The 22,631-nt window shown below is 37.7% G+C and overlaps 2 protein-coding genes across 2 annotated transcripts; both read right to left on the reverse strand.

Annotated features, from left to right (window-relative positions):
* Nucleotides 1-295: 295 nt before the first annotated feature.
* LOC119781093 (macrophage-expressed gene 1 protein-like) lies at nucleotides 296-4,964 on the reverse strand. The gene is made up of 2 exons (XM_038281448.1): nucleotides 4,490-4,964; nucleotides 296-2,867 (listed from the first exon to the last, which is right to left on the reverse strand). Exons 1-2 carry the CDS (start codon nucleotides 4,940-4,942, stop codon nucleotides 1,209-1,211), a joined length of 2,112 nt encoding a protein of 703 aa, XP_038137376.1. The 5' UTR covers nucleotides 4,943-4,964; the 3' UTR covers nucleotides 296-1,208.
* A 6,209-nt stretch (nucleotides 4,965-11,173) lies between these two features.
* On the reverse strand, nucleotides 11,174-11,972 carry LOC119781089 (protamine-like protein). The gene has a single exon (XM_038281443.1). It carries the CDS (start codon nucleotides 11,888-11,890, stop codon nucleotides 11,375-11,377), a length of 516 nt encoding a protein of 171 aa, XP_038137371.1. The 5' UTR covers nucleotides 11,891-11,972; the 3' UTR covers nucleotides 11,174-11,374.
* Between the last annotated feature and the right edge of the window lie 10,659 nt (nucleotides 11,973-22,631).

A 22,631-nucleotide genomic window follows, 5' to 3' on the forward strand; every position in this document is an offset into this window, starting at 1 on the left:
GAAGAGGGAGCTAACCGATTTCTGAGCATAAATGAAAGAAATCAGAGAGCATAGCTATTTCCCTCTGTAATTGTTGCTGTGAAGATGTATTACATCTCTCAGTTGTTCTTTATTAGGCAGGAAATTACAGATGTTGATATGTAATTAAAAACATTTCAAAACATTTCCCCCTGGATAAATTAATATTGCTGACAAAACACTTACATGTATAATTTCATTGAATCCACTCCTTTTCTGCAGCTGCTCACAACTTTGTTGCTAGGAGTGATGATACAGGTTTTGTGAAAATGTATTGGAATTATGAGTAAGCAGTTTTGTAATCTTAGTTTTAAGATCAACACATGATAACACACATTAACTATTTGACCTCTTTTTGCATCATCCTTAACTAGCCTATGAAATCAAACCATATCTGTAAATATATTGAAAAGAACTTTATTATGCAAAAATTAAACATGTTTTTCCAATACATGTACACTGTATCAAAATAAAGCAGTAATGTCAGAGTATTCTACATATCTTCGCTATGGATGAATGTCATGGATAAAACTTATACTACTGAGGTTTAAAACCTAAACCCAGAAAACTTTTCTGAAAATATAGAAATACAATACACCACTGTGTCTTGTTCATAATTGGTTGGCTTGGATATTAATGCCTAGAGAAAAGGTGAACTTTATTTTGAAAAAAAGCTCAAACAATTCGTGATAAAATATGATATACATATTCCAAGAAAAAAAAACAAAGAAATACATTTTAGTTTTGGCATTGTTTGACCAGCAAAGACAAAATTGCTACAGAAGCATATAACTAAATATGTTTTTGACTACCTCTAGCATTTAAAGCAATCTCTTATATAAATCATATCAAATCCTATGGAATGATAAATCATATATCATATGATATGAAAAATCATACTAAATAGATCTGATTTCTGTAACTGTAGTTGTGTTTTATTGTCCATACTTTTTACATGTGGTTAACACCTCAAAACAGCTTTTTGTTAATATTGTTTTCGTTTTAACCAACTAAAAACACTGAAGTCTGATTTCAGTTATAACAAGAAAAAATAAAGAAATCCAAAAGGTTTTATTTTATATCTTGTAAAAATAATTCTTTATACAAGTGATTTTTTTTCTTGGAAATCAAAAGCACTGAGACAATCATTGAGTGGTGAAAAATAAGGTCTAAACGTGTATTTTATGGTTTTAAGCCTCTTCTTGGGATGTATTGGTCTCAATTTCTTCACTTATTACCTCATATCCTCGTCTTGTAAATCCAGAGTACTTTCTCCTTCTAATAACGATCACTACAACTATGACCACCAGTCCTATCAAGCCCATCACTCCAAATGCCACTCCTGCTTTTTCTCCACTTGACATCTGATTAAGTTCTGGGTTGAACTTCCTAGAGAGTTCTTGGATTTCCTCTTGTTTGACCAGTCTCCATGCTTTCGTCTGCCCTACCCTGACCCAGTTCTTTTCTCCTTCAGTCATCACCATCACCGTGTTGGTGGATTGCATACTGACAAGAGGAGTTTTTCGGAATGGAGGAAGATGGATTGGTAGCAGCTCACCCCCTGTGAATAATCCAGACTGGACACAGTAAAGAATTTCACATCCATCGCTTACTGTAGCGAGGTGTTGGCTGAATTTGGGAGGGCATCTGTTGTGGTTATTAGCCAGTGGGTTACCAGCTTCACAGCTGAAGAGCCCTCCAAATGGTACAGAGTATCTGGTACCAGTTTCATAGTCATTACTCATGCAAAAAACTTGGCCATCAGACAGAAATTTTACTGGGATGAAGTTTGGAGGACAGCTTTTAGACTTGGTGATGGGGTTCAAAGCAGAGGGACTGTAGATTCCTCCAAACAAATATCCCGAGTTATCTGGTGCTTTTCCATTTACAGAACACCAGTATGTATCAATACGAGCTGAGCGAACACGATACACATCATTACAAACCTGCCTGTGACAATGGAACAACCCAAACAATCCACATGAATACCTTTCTCTGTGGCATTCATATGCGGTGTATCCCTGCTGTCTCACTTCTGATCGCAGTAAAGTTGGGGTGTAAGGTGGACGACAGGAGAAATCACCTGTCGCTACATTTTTCTGGGCCAGTGTATTACAAAGCGGATCTGCATCTTGGCTAAGTTTTGTACATTCCTGGTAGACCCCTCCAAAACTGAGGTTGGTGGCTGGGCCCTCACAGGAATTATCATCAACATTGGCCTGAAAGTTGAAATTCTTGGAGCTGATGTCAACGCAGCCAGGGCGGGTGTTGATCTTGTAGTAGCGCTCTATGGCACCTTTTACTTTATTAGCTACTTTATCAACGGTAGGTTGTGGCAGATCAGGAATAGTATTAATGTTAATGAAATAATGGAGGGGAAATCCTGAACGGTCAATAGCAACCAGGTTATTCCTGGTACTTTCCTGCCATTTCTGCAAAGTGATTCCAGGATAAAATGGTATGCCCCCATGGCTTTGGATAATGGAGTACTGAATGTTGGACTGATATGTTTTTAGTGTTGAGCTTTGTTGGCTCGACTGACTACTAATGTCAAACTTTATTTTGTCAAAAAAATTTAAACCAGCCTGAGCTTTAACAGTGGAGCTATCTGAGGCACTGTCTGAGACATAAGAGGAACGGAGGTAGTCTTCTTGCACCAAAGAAGCCCCGGCATCAACACTGGTGATAACGTGTGTTCCATAGTCCAGTACCATCTTCTCAGAGAGATAGTCTGCATTCATTGTCTGGTTGTTTTCAATGGCATCAGCAATTTCTTTAGTTTGTTGAACAAAGCGAGAATCCAATGTGAAGTCTGGATATGCTTTCACTGTGTAGAGGAAGTTGCGAACCTGTTGAGAGAAAGAACATTTATATGTCATGATCTTGGCACTGACTGGCTTAATTACTCATTCTATTCAACTGTCTAACTCTGCCCTGTTTCTAATCATTGCTCATCTGATCCACCTGCTCCTGACTTTATTTAATGTGCTTGCATCCAGGATCATGCCAGATTATTCTCTCCAGCCAGTGGTGAGAGAGTTTTTAGCGTACCTTTGTGTTTCATATATCCTGATCCTGACCTGTTCTGCCTCTCAGCCACTAAGCCTACCTGTTATGGTCAGAATGGTTTGCCTGAACTGTCTTTGTACTCCTGGACCCCTAAGCCTCCCTGTTCTGATCTGTTTGCCTCACTTGGCTTCGGACTCTTGGGATTTTGATTAGTGTCAAGGTTTTCTGACCCCGAGGCTGCAGCAGCTGGGACACTGGGCAGTGCCCACTGCATCTTGTTAGCGGCCCCCCGACTGGATCCTACCTCGTTCCCTGGCTATGGACTGAACTTGTAAACCAGACTAGTGACTCACGTTCTTAATCTTGATCCCTTAAATCTACGTGGTCACTAACCTGTGTCTTCCTCTCTCCAGAGTTTCCTGCCTCACACGCCTTAGCTGCTGCTACTGCAGATCTGCAGCCCGTAGTTTTAATAAAATACTTTAGAAGTAGCCCACTGTCTGTCTTGCCTGAATACTGGGTCCTCTTTTCTGATTTGTGACATTATATTAAAATGTATCTTTACTTTTACAAGAAAATGTACCAGATTGAAAACATGATTTACATTAAAAGATTTAGGAAATTAAAGGCGTTTACATCAGCTTAGTTAGGGATCCAGTAACAGTATTGTGTCACTTTGCAGCCTCAACAAAAAGTATTTTGTTGGAATCTCAGGTGTTTGACCAACATGAACTAGTGCTTAAAATGAAGGACTCTTTCAAAAAATTATGTGTGGTTTGTGTTATAGCCCCATTACTCAGATCTAAATTAAATGTAACCAGGTTTCTTGAGAAGACATCTAATCGGGAAACAAAGCCCATCAATCTCAACATGAATCCAGTTATTCTGTGACCTGCTTATGCAAACAGCATAATAAAGACGAAAGCAAATTTTAGAGATGTCTGGTCTATTTTAATAAAACTTTAAAGCATTCTATAAAACTGTATTTTAAGCTTTGAAACTCCCACAGAGCATCATTAAACCCATCATCATAAATGAGAAATCTATAATTCGTCTAATGACTTTAGATGTGGTGGAGCAGCTTTTCTGCCCTATCTGTGTCTGCCTTTCTTGTTCTTGAGGTCTCTTATGAAACAAAATAGAGTTGAGAAAAAAGCATAAGCCTTGTGATTAAATTAGTATTAGAAGAGAGATCATTTATAATGTTCCGTAAAATTATTGATAAAAATGATCTTCTTTTGTTTAACAAGCTCTTGTTATGACTGGTCCGTCATGGTGTATGTTATTATTTACCATTATAAATGTTGGCACAAATTTGTAATATTTCTTTTTTATATATATAAATATATATATATATAAATAAGTAGCAAGTGTGACATTTCAATTTAGCAACTACATAAACTGTACATGTTTGCTCAAATTTTTTTTTTTACCAATTAAGGAAGTGGAAAAAAAGACTTACCTGCACTCTGGCTGTTGTTGATGAATCTTTAACCTGATGTGATTTCATCCTTGTGCTCTCGGCAGAGAATTTGCCATTAAGTATCGAGAAGAAGGATACGTCAGAATTTATGGAGTGAGATGTGGTGCTTTTCTGCTCCTGCCAGGAGCTGATTATCTCAGAGTTGGTCTCCACACCAGTCTGCTTCTGTGGGATGACAAACACCTCATCTGGGATGAAGTAGAGCCCATCCTCAGTGGTTTGGCACTGGAAGTAGCTCAGGTTCATCACTCGACCCATGTCCAAGTTACGAAGGTTGTCCCAGCCTCCTCCTGGCAGGACTTCCAAGGCTGTGACGGAGAGGTTGGTGGAGGCCCGGCATTGTCTGAGCCAGTTGGTTGGATGGCTGACAGGACCAGAGGAGCAGATTTGGAAGAAAGTAACAGCAGCAAGGAGTGTCAGGGCAGACTCCATGGTGCCTTTGTGTGAAGTAAGAGCTGAGGCAGCTCAATATAAAGTTTAAGCCAAATCCTGCCTCTAATATGAATAATCACATGACAAACGGGAAGTAAATAATTGTTGGTTTTTCTTTCACTTACATTTTTTATGAGCCCGTTTCCCTTATCTAGTCTGATAAAATAAAATCCTCTATAAAACGTAACAATCCTCCTACAAATAAAGTTTGAATTTTGTAACAATTTATCAGAAAATAATAAAACATTTTTTCAGAGGCAGCTCAATATAAAGTTCAAGCCAAATCCTTCCTCTAACATAAATACTCACATGACAAATGGGAAGCAAGTGATTCTTGGTATTTCCTTCACTTACATTTTTTATGAGCCCATTTCCCTTATCTAGTCTGATAAAATAAAATCCTCTATAAAAAATAACACTCTTCCTACAAATTAAAGTTTGAATTTTGTAACAATTTATCAGAAAATAATAAAAATTTATTCCATGGAAAGTGAATTGTAACAGAATTAGATATTTTCTACCATTTATGCCAGAAAGTGGAAACACAAAACACATTGAGGACACTAATTTTAACCAAGCAATTGGAAAGTAATAAAAGGTGACATAAAAATCCTCACCTCTACCTACAATTATAGTAAACATGTACAGTACCTCAAAGGTCATTACACCCATCACATTTTTTAAATATTGTTTATATGTTTTATAATGAAACAATGCTTAAAATCTTTTATAAATATGTATAGCTGCTGTTCTGTCAAAATAACACAAACTAATTTGCAACTCATTTCAACATTTTTACAAAGGTCTGTACATGGTTTTGTCGCCAACAGTTAATGATTAAATGTGTCGATTTCTTTAGAAGGTTCAGTAAATATACACTGGTTAACAAGCTGTACACTTCCCTACTGTAACACCAGTCCTAAAGTGCTGCTTTCCTGCAACTTTTAGATACATTTTTGCCACAACACAGCTAAATAAAATAAATGTTAATGCCTTTGCAAAACTTGTCAAGCAGGATAATAAATGTATTAAGTTTCGCCAGAGTAGGGATGCATTTATATCTGCAACTCAAGACTTCAGCTGTGCAATGGCTACTTTAAAATATATAGCAAATAGTTATACTTTAGTGTTGTTCCAATAAAAAAAAGTGTTTACAATTGTATTTGCTCAGTTTGCTAATTTGTTTTAAAATATGTTGTACCTGTTCCATATGAGTTTATCAAGTTTACCAGCTTTGCCATTAACAACAATCAAAATAATATATTGCTCCAATCTAACAGAAACGTTTACCCTGTGTAATATAATCCTGAAGACAAAGCCAAAGCCAGTGTCGAAGATGCTCACAGGAGTCATCCATAAGTTTAGAGATCTGAAGAGGAACCGCAGGGAAATCCAGGACGGTGTCAGGAAGCAGTTCCAGGTTCAGTAAACAGGCAGAATCCAGCAGGAGTCTGAAGACAGGTCTGGCAAATGGATTAGAATGGGAACGGACAGGTTCAGAGGGCAGAACTATATTTCATATAATCGCTACCCACTCGTCCATAACCTGACAATAAAGAAACACAAAAGGTATATTGCGCATATGTGCAAGCTACTCTTAAAAATGGGGAAGGAACTTCTTAACTTGCTTAAACAAACATGAATACTTTTTTCTCTATCAGGTATAGAAAAAAAGGTATACTGTACATTCTTTCTGTTAAGCATATTTTTGTTAGTTTGGCAAAGACATGTTTATCAGCATCCAATCACTGTGTGACGTAATGACGTCAGTGCCCAAGCAGGTGCCCGTGCATGCCACTGCCGTGTTCTTTTCTATGTGTCTGAATAAATGGCTGAGGAGTCAAGAAGTGCCAGCCAATGGAGAAGATGTGGTCCATTGTTTCTCTTATGCTAAGCTAGTCGGTAAATGTATTCACTGTGTACCCTAAGTAAACGCAAATGCTGCTTTGCAGGGATGGCGAATATCCCAACACTTTCATTAAGATAGAGTAGCTAGAGTGACATTTCATCTTCTTCATTCCTTCCTTGAAGGAGCTAGAAGCCTCCTGTACTGAACAGTATTGTTGCTGATTTAGACACATCCCCCATTTTGTAATCATTGGGCTGCACATTCATTGAATAACTGCTCTATCCAAACTAAAATGTGATTGGGCCAAAATAGTGGTTAGGGCATTGTTATTGGAATCCAGAGGTTCTGAGTTCAAACCCCACTCACACGGACTGATACTCTGGGTCCCTGAGCAAGACCCTTAACCCAACGTTGTTCCCATGGTGCTGCACAATGGCAGCCCACTGCTCCCCAAGGGGGTGGGTTAAACGCAGTGAATTTTGTTACTCTCTACTTGTGAAAGTGTAATGACATTAAAAAAAGCTGAAAATGGCTAAGTATGCCACTGATTACAGATAATGTACATACAGACACTAAGTCATTTAAACTATAGAAGGAGAAGAGAAATAAACTTCCTTAAAAACAGATGTAGGTTGGAAAAGGGAACTTCAACACTTTATCTCTACTTCAATGTTTTGATTATGCTATTTTTAGTTTTCCCCATGTAATAAGGAACTGAAAGTAGATGTAAAAACACGAGATTAGAGGAAACAATGTCTGCGTCACATGAGCATATCTGTATCTGGGAAACCCCGGAGAAATTCTGAGCAACCTCACAGTGTTCACATCTAAACTTGTTTGGTGCACACAAACACCTAAAAAAAAAACTTCCACGAGTCCTTGGACAAAACTCCAACTTTGCTTATAAGGAAGTTTAATTTTTCCCTCTCTAAATGGTTTAATTATTTAATACAAAATCAACATTACGCCAACCTGAGTATCACTCACTTCCCCTCGCTGCCATCAAACAAAGAACCACAATATGTTACTATGCTTGGTAAGGATTTTATATCTTCTGAACCTTTCTGCATTTTTCATAGGACAACATTATTCTTAATCATTTATTGGGATTTTGTTGACTGAAATTTATAAACTGAAAATAAAATAAAACATGTTTTTCAGAATTCTTAACACTTAGAACTGTGTTACATCTTTACCCGAACCCCCCACACCACACCACCCTGCTTCACTTCTCACTTCCTGTTGCAAAAATGAAAAACCCAAGTCTTACTGCAGATTCTCTATTTTATTTCAGTCTGAACATTGACTGGGGGGTTTGAACAAATATGCTGCGTCGACATCTTTGATATAAAGCATTCATTTGTAACTATGGTTTATTTTCTGCTGAGACCTTAATTTCAACTCTGTCCCTGCATCGTTCATGTCAAATTTGAGGAAAAGGCTTTATTAAATGTCACACCTAGTGTGACCAACTTCCTGAAGAAGAGAATTCTCGCTTTATTCTGCTATCAGGATAATGTATAATGTGTTACTTATTGTTCTGTTTGTTTGTTTGTCTTCCCATTAAGCAACATGTCTTATAAAAACTGACCATGCAATATCTCTGTATGACCTGTGGCAAACTGGAAATGGACCATCTCAGACTTTTTTAACACTGGGATTCTGTAGGTCATGTTTCTGCAAAGAAAATATAGACTTGAGGAGTACAAACGTTTTCCTATTAACATCTTCTCCACCTAAGCTGTGGATCTCTACAGCTCCTCCAGAGTTATCAGATCCTCTTTAATCATTCCATCATTAATGTTCCCTCTGTCAGAACCAGTATTCGAGGTAGACAAAAAGTTAAATTTCTCAAAATGAGCAGACGAAGGAAGGCAGCATAATCCAGAGGGCGAAGCCAAAACCGGTTTCAAAGACATGCTCGGTAGTCAGAGCCAGGAGATCAGAGATCAAAAGAGGTGCCGAAGGGAAATCCAAATCAGAGTTGGGGAAACAGCTCCAGGTTCGGTACACCTACAGGCAGGAATCCGGCTGGAGTCAGAAGACAGGTCAGGCAAACAGATTGGAACTGTGACAGGCAGGTTCAGAGGTTGAGAAGCAGAACGGGTCAGAAAAACAAGAATGCTCAAAAACTTCTCACCACTGGCTCAAAATGATCTGGCAATGATAACTGGTCTGAAGCCTGGTTAAATAGAGACTGAAGCAGGTGGATCAGGTGAGCGGTAAAGAGAACTGGGTGGGGATAAGCAGGTGAGTGACATTAGTAATCAGACCAGACATCAGCACTAAGAGCATGACACTATCTTGTAGATAGAGTCACAAAGTGTCTGTCTATATTGAGTTTGTTGCAGACTCCACTTTTAATCTCTTCACAATGTTATCCCTGAGCTATTTGATGGGTTCCTTGGTCTTCATGATGTTGTTTTATTTTCAGTTCTTTAACAAGTTCTTTAACAAGTCCATTTGGCCTTCTCAGAAAAGCAGAACGATATTTATAAAGAGATTTAAATATACTAAGCTGACATTTGGTGACTTTGGACATAATCGGAGCACGGGGATTTATTTAGAGGTAGCAGATAAAATGGGAGAATTCAAATGTACAGCAAACTATTTAGGCATATGTTTGTAATAAATGTGTTGTTTACCTTTTGCGTCCGGTTCTATACTGTTTTTTTTTTATGTATACTGTACCCTTCAAGAAAGTCTTATTTAGAGAAAACAAAAAAATCTTACATATCAAAGATGATGCTGATTTTTCCTTGAAGTGTCCATGTTTGTGCCTCTGAGCAACCAGCAGATGGCGACATTTAACTTAGTAATCATAATCACTTCTTATACCCAAGCTGCAGAAAGAAAGAAAGAAAGAAAGAAAGAAAGAAAGAAAGAAAGAAAGAAAGAAAGAAAGAAAGAAAGAAAGAAAGAAAGAAAGAAAGAAAGAAAGAAAGAAAGAAAGAAAGAAAGAAAGAAAGAAAGAAAACCTCCTTTTTTGTCTCATTTGCAGTTGTTGGATACAAGAGAACACCACTGAACTGTTTATTCCTGCAACTGATCAGTCAAGCATTATGGACACTAAATAGTGTTTTTGTAACTTTTTCTTTTGTTCAGGTTTGCTTCTTATTTTTAAATTTTTGGGGGGAGGGGGGATTAAAGGGGATAATAGTGTACCTTCAGAACATATGGTTTATGCTAAGATTTCACCAAATTAGTATAAAACCCAACAATACAACTGAGTAGACAAGTAAGCACAGGTAGGTACGGTGCACAAAATTTTACTCATATGAAAACAGCTTTATCCTTGAACAATTTTTTTACAAAATTAAAAGTAAAAAGTATCCATCAAAGGGAATACTTAAATGAGAGTTTAAAAAAACTATCTGGTGAAAAAAAAAGCTACCCAGGTTCTGTGTTCAATTGAAAAAAAAAATTAATCAGACCAAGAAAGTAAACTTAAAATTCTGTTTAAATGCTGGTATTTTAAATACAAAAATAAAATGAGTTAAACACTGGTAGGAGAAAAACTTCTCAACCAATTATTTTGTAACAAAAAGATTTCTGCTCCTGAATGCAGACAAAACAGAAGTTATAGTATTTGGACCAGAGTCTTTGAAAAATAAGCTGATTAGTCAGTTGCATCATTTGGATGGGATTAAACTGATCTCAGATAATAAAGAAAAAAATCTTGGAGTTATCTTTAATCAGGACCTGTCAATCTGGGAGGCAGGACCTGTCAAGATCTGGGAGGCAGATATTTTAGTTATCAGGCTCCTCTCCTGTGGAACCAACTACCAGTTTTAGTCCGTGAGGCAGACACCCTGTTTAGGGATTGCCTTCGAGTCAATGAGTCGATGCAATCAGCTGGTTTTCCTCATATAGAAAAACTTTGAATCAATTTGACTGTATGATCTGGTGAACTATAAAGAGAGGAAATGTGTTGTGAATTGGCTCTATATAGAAAAACTGAATTGAATTAAACAAAAGCCTTATAAAAACAAAAAGCAGAGTAAAGTATCTGTTTATTGTATAACAGAAAATAACAGAACACACTAAAGCTTGTGCAAAAATATGAATATTTATTTCTGTGTTCGGTGTTTTTTGATTTAAAGAGGTTTGTTATTCCTTCACTTTAGTTACTCGTAATGGGTAAAGAAGGCAGAAAATGTACTCAAGTAAAAGTGAAAAGTACAATGCAGTAAAACTCCTACTAAAAAAGCACATCTACCCTTGAGAAATTAGTCAATTAGATATAAATGAGTATAATTTACTGGTAGCTTCTTTTTAAAACTTTTTTAAATTTAAATGCTAAGATAGTCTAAGTCAAGCTGAAAGTGTACAAATGCTGTCATTTCTGCAATAATAAATAACAAAAAATGCATGACACACTGTTAAATCATAACGATTTCTTTTTATTTCCAAAAATGAATTCAGTCTGTGACAGACCATAGCAGATAAGGTGGAAAAGAGAGAATAAACAGGATATGAAAGAAAAAAAAGCAAGTTCAGAAAGGCAAACTTAGTTTAGTTGAATGCATCTTAGTCCACACAGAGTAATGCCCAGAAGATGTTCCTTTGGTTCCATGGAGCCCTCACTTCTTGGCTGCAGTCTTGGTCCTTTTAGCTTTGGCCCTCTTCGCCTTCTTGGGGCTCTTTGGCTTCTTTGCCTTTTTGGCCACAGCAGGCTTTTTGGCTTTCTTGGGGCTCTTGGCCTTCCTCTTCTTCTTTGGGGACTTTTTAACTGCCTTTTTGGTGGTCTTCTTTGCTGTCTTCTTCTTGGTCTTTGGCTTCTTCTTCTTCACCACCTTCCTCTTTCTGGGTTTAGGAGGCTTCTTGTTAAGCTTAAAAGAGCCTTTGGTCCGGAGCAAAACTTTCTTGCTCACCAGACGCTTGACAGCCACTGCTATCCTTGCCTTGTTCTTCACCACATCATACCCTCCGGCTTTAAGGGCCTTCTTTACGGCTGCCAGAGACACACCACCACGCTGGGAAGAGCCAGACACAATCTTCAGGATCAGGTCAGACACTGAAGGACCTGACTTCTTCTTAGATCTGGCTTTCTTTTTAGCTGAGGATGCCGCGGGCAAGGCAATCACAGGAGAAGACATTATGGAGCTTCACCTGTAGGTTCAGGTCAGTTGAGGTCAAACTGAGGATAGATCAGAGAAATATTCCTGCTTGTGTTTGTCAGAAAGTCAGGCTTTATAAAACCCAGATGAGAGCCCTATAGGGGCAGGCCTAAGACCAGCGTGGGCACCTTCCCCACCCTCTCTGACATGATAAGGATTGTGTTTTCTTCAGCTACCTTTTCTTGTAAAAAAACAAATAAAGCTGTTGAATATCTGGATAAATGCATGTTTAAAAACACACATGTAATCTCTAATTGTTGCATCTTTATTTTTAATAAGAATAGTCTAAATCCTATGAAGATTCAATGCCTCTTTAGGAGCTGACAGTTGTCAAATGTCATCTCAGATGTGGATTTTTGACATTTTACAAAGTTTATAACCTTTAAACAAGCAAGGTGAAACATACATGACTAACTCATGATAAAGTGTAGGATATTTTCAAAGGATTTTCCTAAAAGATTTGTTTTAATTTAGTGTTATTTGTCAATTTTTTTCACTCAAAGTGGAGCAAAGAAACACAGTTGCCTCCTCTATATAGTGCAGTCATGATAAAAGTGAGATTGCTTATTTATATATGAGAAAATAATGAAATATAAATAGGGATGAGTTGTCATCCTTAGTTTAAAAATGTGTTATTTTTGTCACAAAAATAAACAGGAAAATAATAAATATTAACTACATGCTTTCATTAAAACTCCCATGAAAACCATAGAGATGCAGTCAAAGCGGCATGGGCACCTTCCCCAGCTGATAAGGTTTGTGTTTTCTCTAACTGTTTTTTTCATTAAAAAATTAAACAAAAAAGGCAAGAAATCCCAATAAAACCACACTACAAAATTGTATATAGTCTTTACTTTATGGATATAAATTTTTAGTAAAGATATGCTAAAACATCTAGCCGTGATGTTCTATATTTATGAGGTTGCAGTTGTCAGCTGTCATTTCAGATGTTCATTTTGGACAATTTGTAGTGGATATAACCTCTAAAGCAACATGTAAAAAAGTATACAAGTACATGATCTTAATGTTGGTGATATTTTTTAGGGACTGGCATTAAATATAAGATTTATTCTATTTTTATTTTCTTAATAAATGCTGTAATATATGGTCAGAGAAACACAGTTGGCTACTAAGGATATGTCATGGTAAAAATACAACAAATACTAACATTTCAAGCGATTAGAAACATGGGTTTGTGTGACAGGGTAATGAATAAAATAAAATAAAAATAAATTAACAGAATATATAAATAATCACATAATAATCCAAAAACCCTGATGAGAACTATAAAGAAGCAGTCACACTGTTACAGCGGGCACACTATCTAAAAAGATAAGGAGTGTGCTTTCTCTAACTTGCATATTCTGAAAAACTTTGGGAAAATAGTTGCATGTTCACACAAAAGCATTTTTTAAAATAATCCCATGACATCCCTGCTTCATAAATCTGTATTTTTGTTATAAGGTTTTTTTAATATCGGCAGGTGTTTTGTTTCAATGTAAGCTGTCAGCTGTCAGATTGTTTCCCAGGGATGCAATTTACTTATGTTTAAAGGTTTAAAACCTCAAAATAAGCTATTACAAAAATAACACACTAACCAGTCTTTAAATGCATGACATTTATTATATATTTTTCTTAAAATCTATGTTGTATTTTGATATTATTTGTTCAATAAAGGCTTTGAAAATGATCAAAAAGCAGAGATATGTCCCATGTATCCCGAACTTGTTATAAACTGTTATTTCTTCACAGATCACTGTACATAGGATATGTTTATGTTAACAAAAATGCCTTTTAATATCAGGGAAATTCTAAGAGACAAAAATTAATGATATTACAAAACAATTACTAATGAATAAATCTCAAATGACAACTATACAGAGTCAGTCTTAGCACCACAAAAGGGACTTGCTCCATCTTTACCGACATGCTAAAGATTAGGTGTCCTTTATTTATTTACTTTTTTATTTTCTTTAACCACTCAGTTTGAGTTGTCAAGGTAAATAGCAATAGAAATCCCAAATCTACAGTGTTAAATTTTCTTTTTATTGTATCTTAAATATACTGTATGCTACAGGTAAGTTGTGTCCTGATAAGCTGAAATTTGTAAGATACTGTATTATTTCAGATGTACATGATGTACTATTTTCATCATCTTTAATGTCTACATACTGTAACTAAAAACAAAGAATTGTTTTTAGGTAATCCTAAACAGTGTGCTTTTTCTGATATATTGTTTTTCTTCTTCACATGTAAGATTATCTGAAGAAAGGGAAAAAACAGAGGTTTTAATGGATGAAGGAAAGATAACTTGATGGCTAATAAAACAAATAGATGAAGAAAAATATAATGTATGAAGGATACAATATGTTCTTGTCTCTACTTTTGGAGGGATATGGATCTTAGCCAGAATAATATTATCAGCCTCTAATGAAGGGTGGGTAGAAAAACGACCATTTTATCAGAGGTATACACAGTAACTAATAACATTTAAATTCCCGCCTTCTTATAAGTAGCGGCCTGTTTTTTTTTGTTTTTTTTTTATGCTCTGATGTTTAAGTTTGTTGGTAATAAAAACAGTTACTTTTTCAATGCTAAACTTTATTCATGTCATATATATATATATATGCAATTATTAAATTAAATGCAACAAAATTAACTGCGTATTATATGTTTTTGTCAGAAAATAATCAAATAAACACAATGATCAAGAAAACTTTAGAAAATGCTTATCATATAGTGTTTTATTTCAAATCCAGCTTTGATGGTTTTCTGTTGTTTTGAAATTATGGAGAACACATAAAAATCTAAATAAGGTTTAGACATGTGGGAAATATTTTGTTATATAATTTTATTAAACTTTCAATAATTCAGAGTATTTTTAATGCAAACTATATAAAAACAAGGTTTTTAACACAAACTGTGTTTTTTCAGAAAAAAGTTCCAAAAACAAAATGCCAGATAGCATTAAGCCATACTGGAGACAATTTTTGTTTTTAAATGCTTCTCATGTAAAATAGTTAATTAAGCCGCTTGACACAAAAAGAAATATGTTCCCGCTGTATTTTTATTGCTGAGAGATATCAAGTTAGCACGTGTGTATGAGCTGGGAAGATTGGCAAACATACTTCTGCCTCCTGTGGTGCAATGATAGCGCCTCCTTCAGTAGAAGTCAAAGTGACAAGCGTAAAGTAGCTGGTGTCAGAGTGCAGTTCCTTTTCATTGCAATCAGAGGCAACTTAGTGTTCGTATTATAGGACCAATGTTTGGTTTGAGTCACTTGCAGTGACAGATGTTTAAACACATAAAAGTTTTAAAACAAATGAAATGAACAAATGTTCTCTTAAAACAAACAGTCCTTTTAAAATGTGTGTTTTTCTGTTTTATTCAAAAAAATATCTGGCTCTCAAAGATGAAACACCAAGAGACAAGCAAATTCTGAGCAAAAAAGAGAATCTGTGTTTTTAATACTTTTAATACTAAGTAATTTGAACTTTGAGTGCATGTGACTCTATGTACAAGTTATTTCAGCTGTACAATGTTTACTGGAAAATATGTAAATGTAAATAAGTTATTTCTTCTTAAAATAAGTGCATTTTTTCTTGAATTGAGGAGGTGGGTGAGACACTTTGCCAATGAGACATGACAATTTGCATTTTAAGATAAGAAAGACAATTCTTATCAAGTCTTATTTCAAGTGCATGTTATCTAATGATCTTATTGTAAGAGTAAAAATATTAATTCATTTGGCAAATAATCTTATTTACCTACTCAAATTAAGGGTAAATACACTTAATCTTGGTTTTTGCTGTGTTTACTAGGCTTACCTTAAATGTTTTTTTTCTTCTCAAGAACCTTTTAAAGGTTCTCCCTTAAAAGTTTAAATCCTGTTAGGATTCAAACCTCAATATGTTCATCTAGTCACATCAACACAGAGTGGTGCATTGATCTCAAGTAAAATAAAATTATACATGATTTATTCCCTCAAAGTCTGAAATGTAATGTTTGTGTTTAGACCCTTTACCCATTATTAAAATAAGTGTTAGCCCTGCTAAATAGAGTTTTATAAATAAGAATAAATAAGCCTTTATTGAGAATTAGGGTTTCACATGACAAGGGATTAACTTTAAAGATAAGGTGCTACACATAGACAAACTGTATAACGTGGAGGGGAATTTTAGGAACTAAAGAAAACATAGTGGATGGCAGAGGCATAGCGCCATGGCAGATTTTAATAACGTACAATAGCAACAACATGAAAGAAATTTTCAAAGTATTCAAATATGCTGATATAGTTGGATTATTTACAACAGTAATGTGTCATTGAAGGTCTTGTTAATGTGACTCCCTGCAGAAGGTACAATAATGCTTTTATGGTAGGAGCTTTTAGTTGGGTTTTGGTCCTCATGGACCGCAGTCTCCAACCAGAGGGGAGGAGTCTGCTCACTTCTGGGTTCTGGAAGTACACGGTTCCTCAAGAAAAGGAAGAATGCAGCTGATAGTCCCCCTTGCAAAGCAAACTATACATTGCAGCCTCCCCCTATTCCTGGTGGTGAAGGGAGGACAAGGGGATGGATGCAACCGTGCATTGAGGGGAATTTATGCTGATGGTCTTGAAATCAGAGAACTACTCTCCCAGCTTCATTTCCTGCTTCCTGTCTGTCAGGAAATCTATCACCCACCTGCAGGTGGAGTCAAACCCTCTGCTGGGTGAGTTTGTGTGCAGGAGCCATGCAGTGATGGTACTGAAAGGAGAACTGAATTCAACAAACAGGATCCTGATGTAGGTGTCAAAAGTACCCATACTCTTTACTTAAGTAAAAGCATAGATACCTGTGTAAAAGAAAGAGTGGTTTATGTAAAAGGGAAGATTGAACACATTTACTAAGTAATGGTAAAAAAAAAATGGTATTTAAGTAGAAACCCATGTCCTGTATTTATGGAACCATTATTTATCATGCACTTGCTGCTATTGCACTACTGGTTAGACCTAAACTGCATTTCGTTGCCTTGTACCTGTACCTGTGTAATGACAATAAAGTTGAATCTAACCTAATCTAAAACTTGAGTACAAAAGTAAAATTATTTTTTTCCCTAAAATTATATAAAATACCTTATTTAAACTATTCTTAAAAATAATTTCTATGTAAAGAAAAGTTTCTTTTGCTTATCTTATTGGTAAGGAGAAGTTAAAAAAATACAGATTCTGTCTAATTTTGTTCGAAATTAAGAATTTTGTATAGGATCATATAGAATTAACTAAATAGAGGTTCTGTTTTTGCTTTTAAAAAAACAGCTTTTGCTTTTTAAAATGCTTTTAAAAAATTTGGGTTTCATTCGTCTTCTCTGCAGAATCTGTTACTTCAATCTCTAATGATGTGCTCTCTCTTCTTTTTCTCGTGGTGGCTTTGCCTCGTCTGTTCCTGTTTGGCCATAACACCTTCCTTGAGAGAGGTATCGGCTGTGCTGCTGCCATCAGCCCCTTTGTTTATGGATGTTCTGGATTGGCCTTTTTTTCGGTGTGGTCATGTTTCTCTGACTGCGGGAGTTTGCTTGGAGCTCATTTGCCTGGCTGTGTGTTTCCTGGACGGGGCCGCCTTCAAGAGTCGCTTCTTGTATCTCTGCCTCTGTCTCCTTGAACCCCAGTCGGCCTCGGCAGATGGCTGCTCGCACTGAGCCTGGTTCTGCTGGAGGTTTCTTCCTGTTAAAAGGGAGTTTTCCTGCCCAGTGTCACTACAAGCATGATTAGTGTGAGGGATTGCATTTGAGTCAACTGATTTTCTTTACCGTAGATAGAAAACTTTGAATCAATTTGACTGCATGATCAGGAAAACTGTAAAGTGCCTTGAATTGCCTTGAAATTAGCATGTGTTGTGAATTAGCTCTATATAAATAAACTAAATTGAATTGAAATATACTACAAAAATCTGAAAGGTGCAATGTTGAAAAATGTTTGTGTGTGTAGGGACTCAACAGTCACTCCAGCCCTGGAGCCCTCGTCCTCCCATATTCTATCCTATTTACAACTCAAAACGGCTGTTCTACTAAACCAACTGGTTGGACAGGTTCAGTGTTAACCTGAGAGGTAGCCAAGAGGTCAGTACAACTCTTGAAATACTGCAGAGAACAGCGACTTGTGTGCTGCACAGGTCTGGCCTTGTTGAGTTTTTTGAATTCCTGGATGAAAGTTCTCTTTTGCGCACACACAAAATTTTGGGGACATTTTCACCAGCAGAAAGCTAATGCAACACATCACCTTGAATGCACTAACATCATTCGAAAACTTGATGAGAGCTAATGGGATGATAAATAAAGGTTAACAATTGGGAACAGAAACTGTAAACCCTGCAAAATACTTGAGACAGAACAAGATGTTTTGTTGATGAGTCTGACCTAGAGTTGACTGCAAAGAATAACCATGGCAGTTACCGCTGCCAGTCTCAGCACAGTTTATTCAGCATGAGGTTTGTTCACTTGCAGCGTGCATCACTGCTACACCGGTGTACTAAAAGAAGGAATAGACCATGTGATGCAAGAGCACCGTATGTGAGTAGTGATAGTAGAGGGAAATGAAGAGTAAAAAAAAAAAAAAAAACAGTGAGATAATGTATCATAGCGAAATATAGAGCTGCAGATGTTCAACCTCATTTGAACACCAAAATAGTCACAGAGACGCCACGGGACTGACTGTCTTCATCTTGTTGCTTTTCTTTACTTCTCAAAACAGCGCAGCACTGGATTAATTGGCCCCAAACCAATCGGCTGCAAGCGCATGGCATTGGTTTACTTGCACAGTATGCAAGTAAACCACAGCAAATTAATTTTCACCCCTTAACAGTGAACTGGAGCCTGGACCAAACCAACATTGCGATGCTCCTTAACTGAGTTTAAATTTTCTATTAATCACAAAGGGCAGATATAAATCACATGGAGTATTTGAAAGTTTATACACACATTTTTAGGGCTAAATGAGATCAGGCTATCACTTGTTTTTGACCAAGCTGCAAAAATGAAACAGAACTATTAAGCCTGTTGGACTAGAATAAACTGCTGACAACAGCGAAACCACTTAGACGTAGTTAGGTGTTTTAACACTTTCCACACTAAAGTCTCATACCATAACAGAGAGACTGATATCTCTCAGGTCGTTCAAGCTGTGTAAAGTCTGCTTTAGTTGGATCATGAGTGTTCTTGCGTCTACCTTTGTATTTTTTCTTTTAAAATATCTAAAAAAGTGCATCATTGTGGAAATTTAGATACACAAATGTGACATGCCTCACATGACTATGCAAAAGACCTGCTGATATATGGCTGCACTATGACAATAGCCCAGGGACTCCTTTTTTTGTGTGTGACAAATTGTTAAACATTTGCACTTACCTCCTATAGATCATGATCCAGTTTAATCCAATTCTATGAATGTGTCATCATGGTAGAGGTTTCAATGCTATGATCTGAAGTTCTTACAAGCAAAACATTAATAACTAAGAAGACATTAAATCATAAAAATATATCAATCCATATGTTTTCTATATAAGTTTATCAATATAGGTATTGTTGGGTTGTGGTCACTATCCGTCTCCAGCAGTCATGAGGCTTCAGAAGCAGGTGCACACCATGAATAGTTGGTAAGTCTAGATACCCACTGTCAAATAACTAAACACTCATACAGTATACTTAATGGCAATTCAGTTTACATTTTATTACATTCTTTGGAAAGTAAAGAAGAATCAAGCTGCTTTTTTATTTTACTATATATACCTGCTAGAATCGATTGTATATTACCATTGGACATTTCCCCAAGGGATAATGGCGTAATGACACAACAAGAGGCCCATTAGCAACATTATCTGGGTGGGCCCTATATGAAGTACAACACGTGATAAAGGTTCAGGGTACGGCGACAGTTCCATCACTCGGCCAATAAGATACAATTATGCAATTCTCCGTAGTATATGATACACATCACACCCGGAAAAACAGCGCACAACCACGTGTTGCAGACATCCCAAGTTAAAAAGACAAACAAATTTTTTAAGAAGTGGTCAAAAACAATTTAAAATACATTTAATATTGATGGCTTTCTTTTAATATTCCCAATGAAAATACACAAAAATAAATCTCTTAATCCTAAAACAACACTGACGAATCGTGTTGGTTATCTACATATCGGGTCCTTTTTCTTTTCTGGAATCCGCTTAAATAGCTCTTTTTGGTATCCATTGTCGCTAGCACATTGTACGTAACGGTTACGGTTTTAATCTACACTCTGGGATACCCATAATTCCAAGTCGTAGTCCATCCATCCATCCATTGCATCCATATTTTTTACCAACCGCCTCATGAACTATACACAGTTATTAACATAGTGATTAAAAGTATATATATGTATATATATATATATATATATATATATATATATACATACATATATATATGCATATGTATAACTAAATCCAAGTAAAGTGATAGTGACGTGCAAAAATACTGGATAAATGTCAATTACAGATGGGGGGGTGTCTGAATCACTTTAGGGAGGCGTTATAGAAATTGATGACCACAGGCGAAAATGATTTCCTGTGGCGCTCTGTGGTGCATCTGGGTCAGGGAAGTCTTTTGCTGAAGGACCTCGTCTGCTGGACCTGTGTGTAATGGAGAGGATGTGCGTCATTGTCTAAGATGGACTGAAACATGGACAGCATCCTCCTCTCTGCCACGGTCGTCGGAGTGTCCAGCTGCTCACCGACAACATCACCGGCCCTCCTGATCAGTTTGTTCCGTATGTTGTTGTCAGCGACCCTCAGCCCACTGCCCCAGCATGTGATAGCAAAGAAGAGCGTGCTAGCAACAACTGACTCATAAAACATCCTCAGCAACGCCCCACAGATGTTAAAGGACTTCAGCCTCCTCAGGAAGAATAGTCGGCTTTAGCCCTTTTTGTAGACTGCCTCGGTGTTTCTAGTCCAGTCCAACTTATTGTTAAAGTACACTCCCAGGTACTTATACTTATGTTATATTAAGTGACAAAGTTGCCCACCACAGTCCTGTATTCACTCTCCTCACACTTTTCAATGCAGCCAACAATTGCTGAGTCATTAGAAAACTTCTGAAGGTGGCAGGACTCAGAGCAATAGTTGAAGTCTGAGGTGAAAAGGGTGAAGAGGAAGGGGGAGAGGACAGTCCCCTGAGGGGCCCAAGTGTTGCTGACCACCCTGTCAGACACACAGTTCCGTAGGCATACATGCTGTGGTCTGCTCGTCAGGTAAACAACAATCCAGGACACGATGGGGGCCTCCACCTGCATCGCAGTCATCTTCTCACCTTGTAGAGCCGGGCGGATGGTGTTGAAGGCACTAGAGAAATCAAAGAACATGATTCTCACTGTGCTCGCTGGCTTGTCCAGCTGTTGTAGACTCTGTTCAGCAGGAAGACGATGCTGTCCTCAACTCCCAGGCGGGGCTGGTAGGTGAACTGTAGTGGATGAGTGAAGGGCCTGACCATGGGCCTTAGCTACTCCAGGACTAGCCTCTCGAAGGTCTTCATGATATGGGAGGTCAGTGCTACCGGTCTGTAGTCCTGAGGGTCGCTAGGGCGCAGCGTCTTTGGCACAGGAACGAGACAGGACGTCTTCCACAGCATGGGGACTCTCTGGAGGAGCATGCTCAGACTGAAGACTAGGCTAAGTATTCCACATAGCTGATAGGAACAAGCTTTGAGCACCGTGGGGAATACACTATTGGGGCCTGCAGCTTTTCTGGAGTGGAGTCTGGTTAACTGTCTTCTCACCAGGTCAGGAGTGAAGGACACTGTAGAGGTAACAGTAGGGGGAGGTTCTCATGTTGTGGAGGACATGATGTGAAGCAGGGGGGAGGGGTGGAGTCGGTGGATGTGGATTGAGGTGGTGAAGAGCAGACAGGGGGTCTGTATGGAGGAGGAGTGGGGGAAGGTTGAGTGGTTGTTGTAGGGAAGCCAGCAGTAGAGGGTTGTGGGGGATGGGCCGCAATATCAAACCTATTGAAAAATAAGTTCAGTTCATTGGACCGGTCTACGCACCCTTCCAACCCCACACCAGTGGACGTCTGGAATCCTGTGATAGCTCTCATCCCACTCCACACATCCCTCATGTTGTTGGTCTGGAGTTTATTCTCCAGCTTTCCCCTGTATTTGTCTTTAGCCTCCTTGATTTTATGTTTGAGTACCCCCTGCACTCTCCTCACCTCCTCACAGTTGCCATTTCTGAACACCCTCTTCTTCTCATTCAGGATAGCCTTTATGTCCTTGGTGAACCATGATTTATTATTAGTGTAACAGGTGACAGTCCGAGCTGGAACACTGCAGTCCACACAGAAGTTGATATAGTCCGTCATGCACTCTGTGAGCCCATCAATGTCTTTCCTGTAGAGCTCACAGAGTGCAGGCCATTCAGTCACCTCAAAGCAGGCCTGCAGTGCCTAACAAGTCTCCTCCGACCACATCCTCACAGTTCTTGTGGTCATAGGCTTCCTCTTCACCGGAGGTAAATGACAGGGTTTGAGATGAACCAGGTTGTGATCTGACCTGCCCAGACAGGGGAGAGAAAAAGAGATGTATGCATCTTTAATGTTAGCATACATCAGGTCCAAGGTCCTCTCATCTCTGGTAGGGCAGCTCACATATTGTTTGAAGGTCGGCAGGACTTTGTTCATGGTGACATGGTTAAAGTCTCCCGACATGATAATGA

The sequence above is a fragment of the Cyprinodon tularosa genome, unplaced genomic scaffold (assembly GCF_016077235.1).
Source record: "Cyprinodon tularosa strain WSP-4 unplaced genomic scaffold, ASM1607723v1 ctg171, whole genome shotgun sequence".
Lineage (NCBI taxonomy): Eukaryota > Metazoa > Chordata > Actinopteri > Cyprinodontiformes > Cyprinodontidae > Cyprinodon > Cyprinodon tularosa.